The 18,484-nt window shown below is 34.1% G+C and overlaps 1 protein-coding gene across 1 annotated transcript in view; it reads left to right on the top strand.

The window, feature by feature from the left end:
* Positions 1-18,484, top strand: part of LOC136833351 (tyrosine-protein kinase fyna-like) — a 188,052-nt gene that overhangs the window by 95,673 nt on the left and 73,895 nt on the right. The window contains exons 3-4 of the mRNA XM_067095368.1: positions 7,500-7,592; positions 9,015-9,158. Coding sequence (XP_066951469.1) covers positions 7,520-7,592; positions 9,015-9,158 — 217 coding nt within the window. The 5' untranslated portion in view covers positions 7,500-7,519. The remainder of the gene's footprint in view (positions 1-7,499; positions 7,593-9,014; positions 9,159-18,484) is intronic.

Raw genomic sequence — 18,484 nt, 5'->3', positions numbered from 1 at the left:
TTTGGTCGTCTTGTGGAGAGTATTTCCAGGCATGTTTTAATGATAGTGTGCTTGATAGTTCGTTTCTATTCCAGTATAATTATTATAGGATTAAACTGCATGCGTAACGCAAAGCTTTGGGGATTTTTTGAAAGATGAATAATTCATATAAGCAGGGACAGTAGTTTAGTTTGGAGTGAAAGAAGTGTAAAAAAAATCTGCGGACTTTTCTCTCCCGGATTGACACTGGAGGAACCTCTATCATTTTGTTGTTGTTGGTTTGGAGTAGGGGTGAGATATTGGGATTTATATTGAAATTGCTTTATTTGATTTTATCGTGTCTTGATATTTGTTTAGTAGTAAGGGCTGACTGTTTAATGCTGCCTTATTCTAAATATAGTATTTCTTTTCATTTCAGGTAAAAGGACAGCTGTATGAAGATGTTATTGTAAGACAGAGGTAAAGTGATTCAGTTTTCTCTCTCTCTCTCTCTCTCTCTCTCTCACTCTCTCTCTCTCTCTCTCTCTCTCTCTCTCTCTCTCTCTCTCTCTCTCTCTCTCTCATATATGTATATATATATATATATATATATATATATATATATATATATATATATATATATATATATATATATATATATATATATAATATATATATATATATATATATATTATGTTTGTGTATGTGTTGTCAGTTACTATAGCTTGACAAACTTTTTTGTTGTTATTTTACAGATAGTGCTTTGGGAGATATTAAAATTGTTTAATTGTTTAGTGTGCTGTTTTTCTCTCTATACACAAACAAAATAGAAATGTATCAATTGGAGGGGAAGTGTTTATGAGCAGGAATAGGTAATTCGAAGTTCTAATTAAAATATGACTTAATTAAGGTTGTTGTCAAGCAGACATTGAGTATTTGTGAACAATATAGGTTGCATAATTGGAAATACATTATGCTATTGCCAGATAGAAAACTGCCAAAATGCAGTAGCAGTACAGTTCTCCAAGATACATGTCCATTTTTTTTTTTTATCATCCTCTGTTTGTCACTTGTTTTGGTTATTGCAGTCCATTGTTTTCTCAGCAAATTTTAAGGATGAGGTTGCTAGCTCCTCACCCATGAAAGAGTATTTACAAAGTGATGATGTAACAACATTTGATAGCAAAGGGTTGAGAATCTTTAAAATATTTCGGAACAGTGATATTTAGAACAGGCTCTCTTGAGTTGGTATTTATTGAAATACTAAAAAAAGCCAAATAAAATTGGAGGCAGGATACAATTTGGAAATCAAATAAATAGAAATTGCAAGCAAAAGTATGACTACGAGTCTGGTGTAATCTATATTGCTATATGGACATGAACCATGGTATGACAATGAAACTATATCTATAAATATTTTGTCATTTAGAAAATGTGGGCTTAAGAAGAATACTAGGAGTCAAATAGTAGGGTGGAGTTGGAAATGACACCATGAGGGAATTAACGGAAGTTCCAAATGTAGATGATGTAATGATGAAAGGGAGATGGAGAGGGCTTGGCCACATCTTTTGCACAGTTCATGGAGAATAATATGGTATAGTGTCTGGTGAGTTCCTGTTGGCAACAGAGGAGTCAAAAGACCCAGACCTACTGGACGAGACCCATGAGTAGGGAGGTAGGATGTATGACTGGAGATTTGTGTAAGACAAAGCATGGGTAAGGAGCCCTGTGTTGTATGACATGTAGGAGGCAGTGATGATAATGCTAACCTTTTGTGCTTTAACCATTTCCTTATATTTTGTAGAGAGGTTCTGAATAAAAATAGGAAATGATAAAAGAAAACTGGTTGATTGTCATGGCTTTTGGATGTGTACAATTGATATTTAGAAGTACCAATACTATTTGTGAAGGACATTTTAGATAAATCTGAAATAGAGGTAACTTTTATAAATTAAATATTTTCAAGTATTTTTTGATGAATTACTTGCTCACTAATATAAAGATATATTTATTTGTTAGGGCTTGCTAGCTTTTCAGGTTTGACCTGGCAGCCAGTACAGTAGATTGAATAAAAAATTCTGTACATTGTTTATCTTGAAAAGGGTTGGGGAGAAATTGAGATCCCAAATACTTGGGATCATAGTATGTAGTGCATCGATGGTTTTATGTCTAAGGTCAGTAATGTTCTTGGAAGCAAGGCAATAAAAGGAGAAAATAGCAAACAAATGTAGCCATTATGATCCAGTATAACTGGGGGCAAGAATGTACTGCTTCAGACCTCTAATGGGGATCAGGGGTAACTTACATAAGTCCTTTTCACTGCTGAGTGGATAAGGATTAAGAAGTATACAAGAAATCATCAAAATGACCCAGAATTTTTGGGGGAGGGTAAAGTTTTGAAGTAAAGCAACTCACTGACTGATTAAGTTTGGTGTATGTGATCTGAGCTTGCTCTGAAAAAGACTGGAGACTGGGAAGGGCAAGGGAGAAGAGTTCTGTATAAGGAAGGTCGTGAAAACATCCTCTTCCTTTCAAGACTTTTTATAAGGGTCCTAAACTTTGAGAAGTCCATAAGTTCCAATCTCAGGGAAAGAAGAATTTGTGGAGGCGCACTTCTTGGTGTAAGGTTGGAGAAGGAGACAGACCAGAGCAGGAGTTCTGAGGGAAGATATATCTGAAGGTGGACCTTACTAAGGTTTTAGATGTCATTGTGTTCTTCATTGCTGCCTAGTGGAGGGGTTTCCTTGAGTTCTAGATAAGTGAATGGTTGTTCTGCTCCTTAGCTGTCCAGGAAGCATTGGTTTACAAGAGGTCTAGGGATGATGGTTGAAGGGGACCTTCATGAGGTGGTTGCAGTACTGTAACCTCCAAAAGGTGGCAGTGCTGTAACCTCCAGAATATGCCCTTAATATTCTTGAGAGGCATCATTCTCCATGTTCCCTGAGGAGAATGATGGACAGCATGTTTTGTAAAGATAGGAACTTTGTGAAGGAAGAGAGGAGCTAAAGATCTTGTCTAGATTCTGTCAATTCAGGAGACTTGTTTACCTATGGAACAATCTTACTAGAACAAGAGAGGATCATTCTTGCAGATTTTGAAAATTTACCTAGAACTGAACTGATAGAAGGCTGATGATGGTCCACTCACAGGAAAACTGTCATTTTCCCAAAACTAATGCATGAATCTAAGAGATAGCAAAGCAGAGATCAGAATAAGAGAGAGAGCGAATACTGCCTATATCTGTATTTTAGTGAAGCAGTTGGTATTGGCTAAATTGGAACAAAATTCTGAAGATGAAAACAGAAAAAAGTAAAAAAAAAATCTTGATTAAGGATAAGGAAATGTGCTGCATCATAGTTTTTAAAGCCTGATATGTTGGATACAGTATTACCATTTTATTGTTCATATGATCGTATTCAAAGGGAAAAACAAAAGGACCATAAACTTGCTTAACGAGTTTCCAAAGAATGAATGCAAGGATGGGACAAAGAATTACTGAGAGGCGACATGGTAGAAATTAAAAGAAACAGTGACGAAAACCATAAAAAGTGAAAAATAATTTGATTGTAAATGGAAAGCTGCAAAAACAAACAAGGCACACTGCACTTCAAGGAAGTAATGTAACGTTTAGTAAATTTAAGTGTTATCTGATTATAACGGTATCAGGAGGACAATTATGTTTTACAAAGAAAAAAAGATCTGTGTTACATGAGTGCAACACTGATGACACCTCAGCAGAGTAAGGATTCTTATACTTAACAAGAATCGTCTATTTGTTACGGACAGAATTTTATTGAAATTAGTTGAAAGTTCAAGAAAACATGCTCAGGTATCAATGTTAATGACCGTGCATCACTTCAGTTTTGTACAGCAAAATGGTCCTAAGTGATACGACATGATTGCATAGGATTTCATTCAGAATTCACGAACTGGCAACCTAATATGTTTTATAAGAGTGAAATCTGTCATATATTTCAAAACTGTAAGAAAATATCACGTGTAGCCAGATTTAGGAAAAACAGGTATGAAACATTTTTAAAGCTTTTGGTCACTCATCGCTGGTGCATTTGACAAAAAATGTCATCATCAAACTCCAGTTCAAATGTTAAGATAATAAAAAAATAAAAAAATTTGTCACAATATTAATATTGTTTGCAATGTAACCATAAATTTTCAAATAGTCCTAGTGTTTGATTGTTTTTATGACTCAGCGGTGAAAAAAATATAAGTACTGGAGGTAAATATGAAGGTATTAATGTAACTAGAATGCATCCACCGATATCAACGGGTGGGCAGAGCGTGCGTGATGCAACCATTAGAAAGGCTGCAACATGAACCACCTATAACATAGGTCTGCAGTGAGTAGCAACAATAAAATTATCTTGAAAACATTCATTTTATATTTGTTAGAGAAATATTTGGAAAACATGTATTCTATATTTGTTAGAGGTATATTTGGATTTTCATAAAATAAATTTATTTATATTTGTCAACAACTTCAAAAACTATGGCTTACTAGCAACGATTCGCCTATGCAAATAATCTTTTGTTAAAGCCAAGGGTTTGTTCCTAGACCTAGGCTGTTAGATTTCTTTGCTTACTATAAATGCATTACACTTAGCATTCACATCTCTATATTAACAAAAGTTATCTGCACATTTTTACACTTCAAGTTACCTTACTAATGAATAGATTATACACCAAAAGCGAGCAGAGGGACTTTTAAGAAATTAATATTGTAAGCCAGTTAAAAACAAGTGTTCCATAGGCCTTGATATTAATACTAATAGATATTACGATTAATAGCCATCTTCTCCATATAATTTAATTCATCATCATCTTTTATTCTTCAGAGAACAGGTAGTCTTCACCAATAATTCTTTAGTAACAGAGATTACATCTCAGAGGGATTAGATTATATTTTTAGGCATATAAATCACTTTGCAATATACTATAAGCTTGAACACAGCCTAAAACTTCAACATTCAAAGAAAACCTGTTGTAATTCATAGTCCTTTTCTTGAAATTTTGTTATGACTGTTGACCTTATTAGGTGTACTGTTATAAAGCTGCAGAGGTAGTAATGTTGACCAGTCCAAGGAGCATGTTAAGCGTGCTGTCATTGACGGCAACGTTGACCGTATCACCCCATGCTTTCAGCTAAGCAACATAGAAAAAAAATCAGTTAAATCACACAGATTTTGAATTATACCAATGGATAAAAGGGATCATGTCTATATAACCATGGGGAAAATAGTGTTAGCTGTGAATTCACAAACTTGTCAACATGTATGACAGTGGAAATGAAATAAAAAAGTTTAACACAACTTGGCAGTTTTACATTGAGTCTGAGATTCTGGACGATACAAAAAGAATCATGTCACCTCAGATTTGAACATGACTGTACCTTTATTAATGAAAGCCAGGCATGGAATCTCCTAATAATGTTAAGAGATATAGGTTATAGAATGCTGCTGACCCTTAAGTGATGAAAACATTACTTCAGTTCAGAAATGATGACTGAAATAAACAGTGGCCAGCTTTTTGGTCCTAATACAGTATTGAAAAGCATAAAATATATCATGTTCAGCATTTTATACATTATATTTTCCAGCAACTTACTGCACTGTGTATAAGTGCTTGTGGTTATGATTTCACCCTTTCTTACTCCAGTGTGGTTATAACTTTTTGATGTATAATAGAAAAATCTCTGAAAGAAATTAGTAATGATACCCGCTGATATTTTTGTAGGCTTATTCATAATCTCTCTCTCTCTCTCTCTCTCTCTCTCTCTCTCTCTCTCTCTCTCTCTCTCTCTCTCTCTCTCTCTCTCTCTCTCTCTCTCTCATTAAATCCTTAAAAAAGCTCTGTCTGTGTTGTGTGTGTGTCTGTGTATTTTTTATGAATAGCTTTTAATCTATCAGAAATATATGGAGAAATAAACTTATCGTGACTATTGATTGTTTATTTCTGACTTCTTTTTAGCAACAAATTTATAAGCCCATAGGTAAGTTACAGTGCTTGAAGCCCGAGTGGATTCAGGTAAGGTATTGTTATAATAATCATTAGATTTTCAAATCTAAATGAGTAGTAAATACATGTGATAAAAATCAAGTATCAAAAATAGATTTACCATAATTAATTGAACTATAAGTAAACCACTAAATTACAATGAAAAAGTAGGCAAAGTTAACAAAGCAGCCAAACTGGTGCTGGTGAAGTCCAGATGTACTGTACAGGATAATAAATGATCTATGTAGTTATTTGATTATATGTGAATAATAGTCAGTGTTCAGGTCTTGATTTACACAAGAGTAGATTCTTAAAATTTTTAAGTGATATAGTAATTCCCTGAAGTCAGGAAATGTTATTGAAATGGGATAAATTCAGATTGTGAAAATGATCAGCTCATGATCACTAGTTACCATTGCTTGACCTGAGAATCTTGCGGTGACCAGTAATTGTTGTCTGTTAACTAAAAAGACTTCTCACCATTAGCAGCTGAGCTTTGTGCTCTCCTAAGTATCAGAGCGGCGTGAATAGGCTTTAACAGGCGTTTCCAAAATTAATTGCAAGTGTAAGCAGAAATGAAAAAAGAGCAGAGAAAAATGAATGACTTAAGATTTCCATACTTTATGTTATTGTTATAGGGTCTCGTTATTTAGGTACAGTATATTTTGACCACAGGGAACTTTCATTGAGATGATGGCTTTTTTTGGTGGCTTTTTTTGGTTTTTCCCCTGTTGCCTACTTGTAAGAGTAGTTCTAGCAGCTGTTGTTAAACCACTGGAAAGAGAAATAATACAAGAGGTTCGAGAATAATACAACACATAATTAGAGAAAACAGGGAAGGTTTATTATATTAGTTCATATTTATTTTTATATGAATTTTAGGCATCTTTTCTATAGTTTTAGATACAGGGTATTTTAAACTGTTTTTTATTATTCAAGTTTGTGCTGAAATATTGTGTCTTTTATTTAGTTGTTCATCTTTTGAAACATATTACTTTTTGGTGGCGCAGAATTGTAGTAAAAGAGATTTCTTCACAGAACACTAAGAATGAATCTGAAGAAAATTACCCAAACTAGAATAATTGGAATTTTCAGTCAGTATCTCAGCACAGTTGATTTGGAGAAAGGAAGCCTTTCATTTGTTGTTTGGGAAGGGATATTTCAATTGAGCTTTCATTACAGGCATGTTGATATGATACAAATGTTGTGTGTAAATATATAGGAGGTAATAGTTGTTATTGTAAGTGGTAAGTTAGGCATTTGTATTATTTTGATATGGTGATATGTTCTGTTCTTACAAAAAATGCCTTGAATTATGTCATAGACTCTCCTATGAGTATATTGGTCAAGATTCAGTGTTGAGGGATACCTCCACAAGTTAAGTGTTAATTATGATCTGTGTAACCTTACATTGATGTAAGGCAGTCCACTCATCAGTCAATCAAAGTAACTCATCATTTTGTTCTCTTTTGAGAATGCTGTTCTCATTTAGTCATAGAAATTAATGAGCTCTCTCATTTTTATTGCAGGTGAATGAACGAAGTTAAGGATGGGCCTAAACATGTGTTGCCCCAAAAAGGGGCCTCCTACTTCAAACCATCATGGGCAGTTCGACCACATAGGTAGGTGAAAAGTTTCTAACAATTATGCTTAAATTTGTTTGGTGTTCCTGTGGTAAAAACCTGTGTTGACATTTTTATTACATGAAGTTTCGTTGTTCATGGTGATTAGTTGCAGTACTGTGGTTCACATGTAATGTTTTATTTCTATTGATTTTTTTTGTAATTTCAAGTACTGTTTTGTAAAGTACTTACTCCTTAAGCTTTTTATATATGCAATGAAACTTAAGAGCACATTTCATCAAGAAATAGCTTTGTTACTTCTCGTCCACTTCAGTCATTTATTTTTTATCCCGTTTGGTAGTTTATTTTATGGAACCGAATTTACTTTTTAAGTTAATACTTTGCTTAGATTTTGTTCTTTGTCCTTAGCTTAATCTGAAATCCTTGGGCAGTGTGTCAGTGTTGATCGTGACAAGCATTATTTTCATAGTAGAGGTAACGTCTAGAATAGTTTTCAGATTTTAATATGTGTGCTTCATTGTCTGATGAGTGCAGTAGATGATAAAACAAGTTCCTTTCAAGTAGATCACAAGAGAAGTAATTTTTATTTGATAATTTAATATTTAATAGACCATTTTCAAAATGAGTTTTCATAATTTTCTTCATTATATTCATTTTCTGACACTTTGATGCTTCACAAACAAAGGAACATTGTAACATTACATTAAGAGGTTTAGTTTATACTTTGTAACATTAACCAATTTTAATGCTTTTAGAATTATTTATAAATAATCTTGACCATCAGTTTTTCAGTCCATTTTTATAGCTATTGAGTTCTAACATATATATCACTAATAGCATTTTTAGTCTTTGTATTTAAACTCCTTTTCTAAAGCACACACAGACACTATGGTAGAGGTTATGGAGAAAAGAACTCGGTCTATTTCACAACCAAAGAGAGAAGAATGTGAACAAAACTCACAGATGTTCAAGGGAGGTGAATGGAGAAGAACCGTTGAAAAAAGATGAGACAGTAGTCGGTTTTTTAATGCACATACAGGTTAACTGTAGTTGAACAAATATTGAGAAATGTTTCTTCTTTTAAATTCTCAGGGGGCTCTGAGTCTTGCAGGATGATGGATATGTATGGAGGTGATCCCATGACAACCAGTCAGAACTATAGTAGCAATTCCCATTTTGGTGGTGGCATGCAAACCCAGGCTGCGGCCGCTCGATTTATGAAAGGTGGTTTTACTGTTTTATATATTATCATGCAAATATTAATGCGTCCGAGGCTTTCTTCTATGCTTCTAGCTGCAGACTACATAAAGACATTGTATGTATGATTCATTACTACATTCAATAGCGAATCATAATCACATTGCTGTCCTTGCCCACCAGCAGCCAGAGCATTAACTCGAGCACCAGCCAAACTGCCTCTCTCTGCTGTTGATCATGGAAAACATCTTGATGTGTTCACAGGTAAAGGGGATGTCAACGCCTCCATGACACCTCCAAATGGTGGTGGAGGAAATCCTCGGTATTATCCAGACCCGTCCAGAGCCAGAGCTGCTTATAACTCGCAACAGCATGGAGTTGATGTAATCCGCTCAAATTCAGGACAAGGTGGGTTATTCCATTCATATTATGAAAGAGAGAGAATGTACATATGATGTGTATCCATTATCAGCAGCAAAGTTTTATTCACTATGGAGTATTGATAACCTTTGAACTCTTGGATGTATAAGGCTTATACTGTATATTTGAGGGTTGTTGTTTTGAGATTTTCAGTACAGTATTATAGAATTAAGTGTTAATTATGATTAGCTTTTATAGTTTAATGATAGGATGGGTTGCATAGCAGAAGTTCAAGGCACCTTTTTTTCTGTTATTATGGTGACACCCTTACAGAGCAGCTGTCATGATTCAAACAGACCAGCTTTTTAAAGTTCAGAGCATTTCTTAAGATGGTAATTCAAGCGTCTATGGCTGATTTAAAGTATACCCCTACGCATTTTTAAGGAAAACTGGGATTTATGAATTGATGAATCCTCAAAATGCAGTAACAAGTATTTTAAAGGTTGTACTAAAACAAACAAATCAGTTTCGTGAAAGAAGTTACGTTCAAAACAAGAAGAGATGAACTGTATGTGCTAAGAAAAGACTTTGTTAGGTTAGATTACACAGTCATTTGATAGAGCATGCATCCTGCATAACTTGTTATTACAGAGACTCCCTTAGATTGAATTGATTGAATTTGGAAGTTATGGGAATTATTATAACCCGACTAATGAAATACATTTACAACAGAACACAGGTTTTAAAATTTGCCATTACTTTAAATGGCATAATTTAAGTTTTTTTTTATTTTCCAAATAACATTTGTGGCTAATATGTGTGTATAAATGTTATATTTGATTTTTAATCTATTGGTTGTCAAGCACAGCTGATTTATATTATGCATCAATACAGTCTCGTCTTATTGTTATATACATATTGTGTTCTGTACATGTATGTGACTTACCCTTTGATGTGGCTGCTGTACTAACTTATTCCCAGTCAGTATTTTAGTTTAATTATACACCCATTTTTGCCTGCCATTTAGGTGTTGGTGTTGACCATGAAATATATTGTTTGATACTCATGATGCATGCTGTGATTTATGCTTCAGTTGCGGATTGTTACTTTTTACAGTTTTTGAAGCAGTCAAGTGGCATATGCCCTAAGTTTGTTTATTAATATGTATATGAAGTATGTAACTCAAAAAGATTGATTTTATTATATTTACAAATGCTATTTATCAGTGAACTTGGTCAGAAATGATTTACTGTCTGTCCATTCATAGATCTTATACTATGCTTACAGTTATTTACATTAAATTATTTTCAGAGAGTCTTATATTATCAGATGTTTTGCTAGGGAGGCAAAGTTAATAAATTATTTTCAGAGAGTCTTTTATTATTAGATGTTTTGCTAGGGAGGCAAAGTTAAAAGTACTTGTGTATCGCAGTTCAGTTTTCATATCTTATGGTTATGTTACAGAATTGTTTCAGTATGATTGTGTTTTTCTCAAGCCAAAAATGAAAGTTGTGAGGTGTAAAGTACTAGGTGACATACTGCACTGGACTTTAGGTGAGAGTACAAAGCAAAAAAAATAATGTTGCTATGCTGTGTCCACCAGCTATTGTAAATGTAACTAGTTTTCAGAGTTGGTATGAAAAGTATGATGTTATTCACATGAATAAATTTTGCAACTTAATTTATTTACTTCAATATAAACTTTATTCTCTGATTGCTTGCCTTTCAGTGGAAATAGTTTTCGTACACTTTTGAAGTATAAAGAAGGGGATTTCGATATAGTTAGTGATCAAAACAGTGGTGTGTACCTCTTCAGCAGACCATATTAAAGTTTTCCTAGAGATAAAAGGTGATTAAAACAAAAGGATTACAAAGGCTCAGAGTTGGTCACAGTAAAACTGAACTGTAAAAGTAGCCGTCATAATCTTCATCATCCTGAGGTGTTCCTTCCAAGCTTTTTGGAAACCGTGTAAAGTACAGTAGGTAAGGTGTTGTGTTTTGTCAACAATAAATGTAAAGGGAAAGATAGTGCAGGAAAGCTATTTCTGATAGCCAGACTAATGAAACATTCAAACGCCAGACTAATGAAACATTCAAACATATCCGGATGAATGGTTAGTACATTAGTTGATACCACTTGTTAAAAAGAACGTATTTATTCCAGTAATAAAAGGACAAGTTTTTAAAGAAAGGACATATTGATAGGGATAAAAGTGCACCTGGTTGTAGATTTGTTGAAGCAGCAAATAGTAAGAAATGGTAATGATATCTATATCAAGAAATCTTTATGTGAACTTATGCAAATGTTAGTGTGGGATGCATTATGTTATGGGAAACAAGTAAGAGAATAATTATGTACTGTATTTGGAGCTAAAGAGGATACTGTAGTTACAATAATGGAGGTGGGAAGCTCTGCAGAGAATGTTAAAGCTAGACCACAGATGTTATCAGAAAGAAGTTAAAATACAGAAATAAATTAAGGAAAGAATATAAGCTAAAGAGTGGGGTTAAAGATGTTAGACAAGTCCAACAAGAGCCACTAAACAACAAAGAAGAAAAGATTCAGTATATGAGAAATAAGAGATTTATCTCATATATGAAATAATTATGAGAAACCTCTGTGTGAAATTTTGGAATAGAGAATGTAGCAATTAGGAATGGAGACAATAAAATGGGGTGAAATGAAAATGATGAGAGAAAAATAGATCAGTTTGGGTTCAGAATGAAAAATGGAAAAGTCAAATTTAGCCCTATATGCAAATGATCTTGCACTAGAAGGTTGAAAGCATGAAAACTATTGAAATTGTGTCAATTTAGTCAGTCGTAAAATAAGGGATTTTACAGTAAATGGTATGGTAAAAAAAAAATATTTGTTCATAAAAAAATGTGCTTTTATGCCAAGAAAAATAGATTTAAAGAAGTGGAAATGAAACGTTGTGGTAGATGATGGATTTATAAGAATTGGATTAACTGTTAGGCATGATGCTACTACTGTACTGTCTGGATTTGCAATAAACAAGGGAAGAAATGTACCAATACTTATTAGTGTTAACTAGAAATTTTCCAAGGGAGATTAAATTAGGAAGCATTGATGACTCCTGTAAATCTAGAAGGGTTAACAGTAATATTGCTCAAGAAAAAGAAAAAAACTGCCTTAAATCCTTCAAAAGCCTTAAATCCTTCAAAAATGATAAGATAAAAAAAAAATGATCAAGGAATACAGGTACAGAAAAAAATGATCAAGGAATACAGGTACACTGCAAAACCTAAGATTTATCTCCGTAATTCAGATGTGGTTTCTTTCTTTTCTGAAATATATATAAGCCACCTCGATGAATATTATGTTGAACAGTAAGCAACAGATTTATAACAAACAGGAAGATTTAATTGCTTTTTACTCCAGAACAATATAGTATATCAAACATTGAGAAACAGTAGAATTGAGACTCTTCAACTATGTAAGAGCTGTTGACAATTAAAGGATTTTGACAAAGGAAAAATCTATTTCTGGGGAGGGGCCCGTGTCACCCGGTGAAATAATCCATTCAGCACTTATTTCTAGGTAATTCTGTTGCTAGATACCAGAGAAAAGCTAAATGTAAAGCTGGGGTTACTACCCCCAGAGCGAGCTCCAAGAAATGGAGTCGTATATGGTAAAGGGTGAGATTGACACAATCACGGGACCCTACCCTATAAATATTATGGCAAAGATGGGAAAAGACATAGGTGGATGGTTGTTGAAAGAACTTTTTACTTGAAGGAAACAGATTATATTGTAGTAGCCTTTTTTTTTTACACACCTAGGGATTTCGAAGTTATATAAGCAGTGCCTTTATAAGCCTTTTTTCCCCTGATAAGGGATGGTTTCCAAGAAAAAAAATGACACCACTCTCTGTTGTTCAGTTTTCTATAACTGAATCCAGGATGGCTCCTACAGCATTAAAACCATGCACAATTTTTATTCTTTTATGATGTGGGGAAATAGAATAGTAGCTTGCTTTTTGTTCTATGTGGTGTGGAAATCGTCAGTGACCAGGGGTGTGGGATTCTCATCTCCATGTTCTACTCAATCTGAAAAAAGTTAAAGAAAATACAAAATGTTAAATCTTATTATTTAGTGTGTGTGTGGATGTCATACAGTACTGTAGTTGATTTACAGCATGTAAGAAGTGATAAGTGGGTATTCTGCAAGTTAAAAGTTCAGTGCACATGATTGGAAAGAGTAATTGTACCTAGGGTTGCTGAAAGATGCATTATAATAGAGAGAGAGAGAGAGAGAGAGAGTTATAAGCTTGGAGTGAATGATAATAGAGAGGCAGCTTTGTTGAGATGTGTTTTAAGAGGGGCTTTATTTTCAGTAGAGAGATATTTTTAATTGTATATTGGGAAAAAGAAAATAGTTATAAAAAGAGTTTGTTAGCTTTGTTGAGATGAAAGTGTTAATTTTAAGTAAGAAGAGGCTTACCTGTTCAGTTCATATTTTCAGGGAAAATATTTTTAATTGTATATTGTGTAAAAAGAAAATAGTTATTTAAATAAAGTTTGTTATATTAGGTGCATGGAGATTAGGTTACATAAAGAGGCATGGGGGAGAAGTCTGGAAAGAAAGGTTAATGGATACGGACATAATGTTGGAGAGATGATGGAGTAGATTTTTAATCATTATCTCAGGAAAGATTGAGTTAGAAAAATGGAAAATAGAAGTTTCACGAAGAATAAATATAATTGTGTAAAGAAAACTGAAAAGATCCGTTAGTCAGTGCCATGTCTTTTATACAAAACACTAAGGAGTCAATTTAAGCAGAAAATAAACTTGGAGTCTGAACAGGGACTGCAACTAAGTGCAGTGGTAGACCGATTAGGTTAGGCATAAAGAGAATGCATGTAACGGGTACGGGTTGTTAATGATAATACAAGTCTGGTCATTACATTAAAAATAAAACAAGGTTAATGAGTAAATGGAGTCTGTTATAAAAATTCAAGAAAACTAAAATGTTGTTGGAGAGATAAACATGGAGATGATTAATTTATGGTTTTTAAGTCTACTGTAAGTGCTCAGGAAAGACTTGAGTAGCAGAATTTTAAAGGCCTTTTGTGTTTGGCAGCATTGAAGGTGATAATGTCGAGTATTTTGAAGCATTTTTGAATGTGGAGGATAGAAGAGAGGGGTTTGAATTGTATACTACTGAAAGGTGTTATACTGAATTTGTAAAAGCTTTTAGAAGTGACTAATTAGGATTTTTTCTTCAACAGACTGTCTCTCATTATTCATAGCCATGCATTTCATAACCACTACATCTGTGTTTAGTCTTTCTTTATTTGTCTCTTATTTGCAACTTGCTTCAGATTTTTTTCTTGAACTTGTGTCATAACCATGCTTTCTGTTATCACCACATCAATACTCAACTCTTCATTCCCACTGACCCTGTTCACATCCTGTAACATTATTTCACATTTTCCACTTAATTAACATTCCTGCCCCTCACTCAGTCAGTTGACCCAGCTGTAAATGGGTGCCTACACTCAACTTAAAGGTAGAGAGGCAGGGGAGAAGGAGTTAGCTAACCTGCTCCATAACTTGGCAGCCTCTGAATGGATGTCAGCTTCTGATGTTTACACTCTTTCCAACCACACTTGTATCACCCACATTGTCCACTTCCTTCATGAATAATTCACTGAACCATAACTTGGTTTAACTTTTTGAGTGGGGTGGGGAACACAGCCTTGCCTCACTAAAATTTCACTCCACCAGTCCACTCTGCTCCCCTTCAAGTCTGTACTGCTCCTTTTGATTCCATAAAAGTTTTTTTTATCTGTGTTTAAGATCAAATACTTTTTGTATTTTGTAAATCAAACACAGGTCCTTTTGCATTTTTGCCTCTTTGTCCGTGATAGCATTTTCATAACAAAATTGCAGTTTTTGTAACCTTTTCTTCCTAAATGAAAACAGGCTTCTTTTATCCCTCTAGTCAAAGTTTTGCTGTCAGCCTTTCTATCATTGTTCATGAAAGTATTCTGGAGAGATGGGTTCACAGTTCTTTAAAATGTCTTTTTGCTGAGAGATAGTCACAAAGTTCTCCCTGTTTTTTCTGGTAATTCTCAAGTTCCCATGGCTCCCAACATCGGGATTCCATGTTACCCTAGAACATTACCCATTTCCATTTTCTTTATGACTTTCCGTGCCTCCTCTTTCAGTACTGTATTGTAATGTTGGGCCCTTCAGTGACGCTGTGTGGTTTTGTTCTTCCCTCACATCTTTTTAAACCTTTTATCATATGACACCATATCTCTTAACTTTTCTTTCATGTCCAGTGCCAAAGATTCATTATTGTATTAGCTGTCTCCTTACATTTTCTTCTCAGACTTATATTTGCTCATATATATATATGTGGATTTGTTTTCTAAATCTATCACTTTTTTTGCTTATCTTTATATTTGTACTCCTATCCATCTTTATATAAACTCTCCTTGTGTCATCAATAATCACTTTGCAACTCTTTCACTTGAAGTATCTCTTCAGGAGTCTTTATATTAACTTTAGTTTTGTCATTTTTTCTTTTTAACCTTTTTGAGCCAAATTTTCAATCTTATATGTGATTTTATCTGTACTTTTGAGTGTTATTTCAGGCTAAAAGCTTCTTTTCATGTTCTCACTTGAGTTACCAAACTTCTGAAATAGGTTGACACAAAATTCTATTTGAGGAAGTAGGATGGCAATCATGAGGTTGAAAATGGAAAGGCATCAGGAATTCAGATTTAAATCAGACACTGGAGTATGGGGGTAATAGAGTGATTGAATTTGGACCTAGGTGTGTATGTTTGGAGATGGGAAAAGTCTCTAAGGAAGTATTGAGAGGAATAGTTGCTTTTTTGTATATAGAGGAAACTGTGAGAAATATATGAAGGAATCAGAAAGGAGTAATATTGTTAAGTGTATATCCATGAACATTTATTGTAGGATTGGTGGAGAAATTAAGACAAGTAACAGAGAGATAAGTAGCTCTTTGAGTTTAGACAAAGAAAGGGGTGTTTGGTTCAGGTATTTATAATGAAATGGTTGTGGATGAATTCTGAAAGTGAAGGGATGAGGCTGTAAGTGGTTTACATATATGAAGAGAAAGCATACGATGAAGTTGACAGAGTTGCAGTACAAGGGTATTGAGTGTGCTTGGTGTTGTCAATCAGTCTGTCTATTCCTGCAGCGCTCCAAGGGATGCTTTTGACCTAGATGAAGTCTCCCCACAAATTTCTGTCATTTGTGAGTTCTCTCAAGTCATCCCAATATCCTCTCCTTCAATTGAGATTTTTCTCAACCATATCTTCCTTTAATATTCCATTTTGGTGCTTTCTAGTTTCTACAGAAGTTTTTGTTCTCTTTTGTAAATACATTTTTCATCTCTTTTGTAAAATATAAATGCACCTCATCCACTTTCATCTGGACATACACTTTAATCACTTACGTCCTCTTGATAGTTACTATGTCCTACTACCTAATTGCTATTATCCCTCTCAAGGCTGTCTTTAATTGGTAACTCCTGTCTGTCTATCACAACAGAGCTATACTATGACTTGTGTCAGTGAATAATATAGGTATAACCACAGACTTATAAATTCTACTTTTATTTCATGTAAATTAGTACTAAGAGTATATTATTATGCAACACTGACATGTAGAAATAATTTGTTGAGAGCAAATAAAAGTTTTGATGATAATGTTGAAGCTTTGTAATAATAAGTTTGGTGTTAAAGTGATTTTAAGGTGACGGTTTTATTGGATCTTCTTGACAGTTCAGACATTTTTTTGTCTGGAACTGTGAGGAAAAATGGTAGGTATTTTAACTGTAGAGTTGTGAGGCAAGAGAGGGGGCTGTGAATGGAATGTGGAGTTGCTAATGTTTGCTAATTATATTGATATTTAAGGCTGCAAAGTTTGGTAAATGAAAATGAAAGTGTAGTGGGTGTAATTGAAAGAGAATTTAGCTAAAGTTGTGAAATGAAAGCAAAAGAAATCAGGAAAAAGAAAAGTTGATTTCCATTATGGATAATGAAAGAATGGAAGTGGTTGTTTTGTTTAGGCATTTGTGAATTGATGGTGAGATTAGAGTGGGTATGAGTCACAGAACAGGTAAGGTGAGGAATGTAGCAGGAGTTTTCAAAAGGCCTGAAAGAGAAGAATAGCATACAGTATATGTAAATAAACATTGCAGTGTAGGAAGAGATTATTTATCCAATTTTTCTATAAGAAAGTGAAGTTTGGATGATGAATAAAAATTAAGGCAAAGAGGAAGGAGGTGTCAGAATAATTGTCTAGTAGCATATGTTACATAAATAAGGTTAGAAAGACTAGAAATTCATGGATTAACAAATATGGTGAAAAAGGTTTATCAGGGTAACAAGGATGGATCAGTGTGTAATGATATGGTTTGTTCCCATAGAATAGAGGGGTTAGGTTGGTTAAGTTAGCACAGACCATGAAATTTTGAAGGAAGAAGAAAGACACTGAACTTCTTCATTATATGGATAGTGTAACAGTGGTATTGAACTGATTAATACATGTGTATACATAGTATTCTTATTTTACCTGTGTCTTTAAGTATGTACAGTACAGTATACATGTGGACTGCAGTTATTTAAATAGTGGCATCAGGTATGTAAATATCGTACATACAATGAATTTTTCCCACATTCCTTTCAAGGTCATTCCACTTGAACACTTCCTCTCTGTGCCTGTAGTGGCCTTGTGAATCAAAACAATTACCTAACCCCCCCCACCCCATTCTCATCATTATCCTTCTCTAATGCATCGATTAGAGAGGGGGGGGGGGAGCACGGGTAGTGGGTGTGGAATAGATGCTATAAGAAAAGGAAGAGTTATAAAATTAAGAAAGATTAGTACAGTGGTAAATAAAACAAATTACTGGTATATGAACAGGAAACTTGAGTTGGAAACAAATGAAACAGAATACATTTTGAGAAAGTAAAAGCATCTGCAAAACTTTCAAATATCAAAATGCATAGTTAGGTACGTCCCTGATTAAAAAGATTATGTATCAGCTCTCTGTATTTACAGTATGACAGTACAGGGTATAAATAAAATACCACTCCAGAAATACAGTGAATATGTTTTCAGTTATATCTTACTTCTTTTTGGCACATGTTAGGCTGATCGCTCTGAGCCAAGAGTTTGTTTATGTTGGTAACATTTAAAAGGTTAAGGGCCTTAGAATGGTGGAAGCACAAGCGCATGTGCAAGGTGTTGGTGAGTGACCAGTATATGTAGGGAAAATATGCATTTGGATTTGAAGTAGTTGAAATTGGGATGTTCCCTTTTTGTGAGTTTAGTCTCTGATCTAGCAGTTACACGATGAACTTGA

The sequence above is a fragment of the Macrobrachium rosenbergii genome, chromosome 51 (genome assembly GCF_040412425.1).
Source record: "Macrobrachium rosenbergii isolate ZJJX-2024 chromosome 51, ASM4041242v1, whole genome shotgun sequence".
NCBI lineage: Eukaryota > Metazoa > Arthropoda > Malacostraca > Decapoda > Palaemonidae > Macrobrachium > Macrobrachium rosenbergii.
This window is presented reverse-complemented; position numbering and strand designations above follow the sequence as displayed.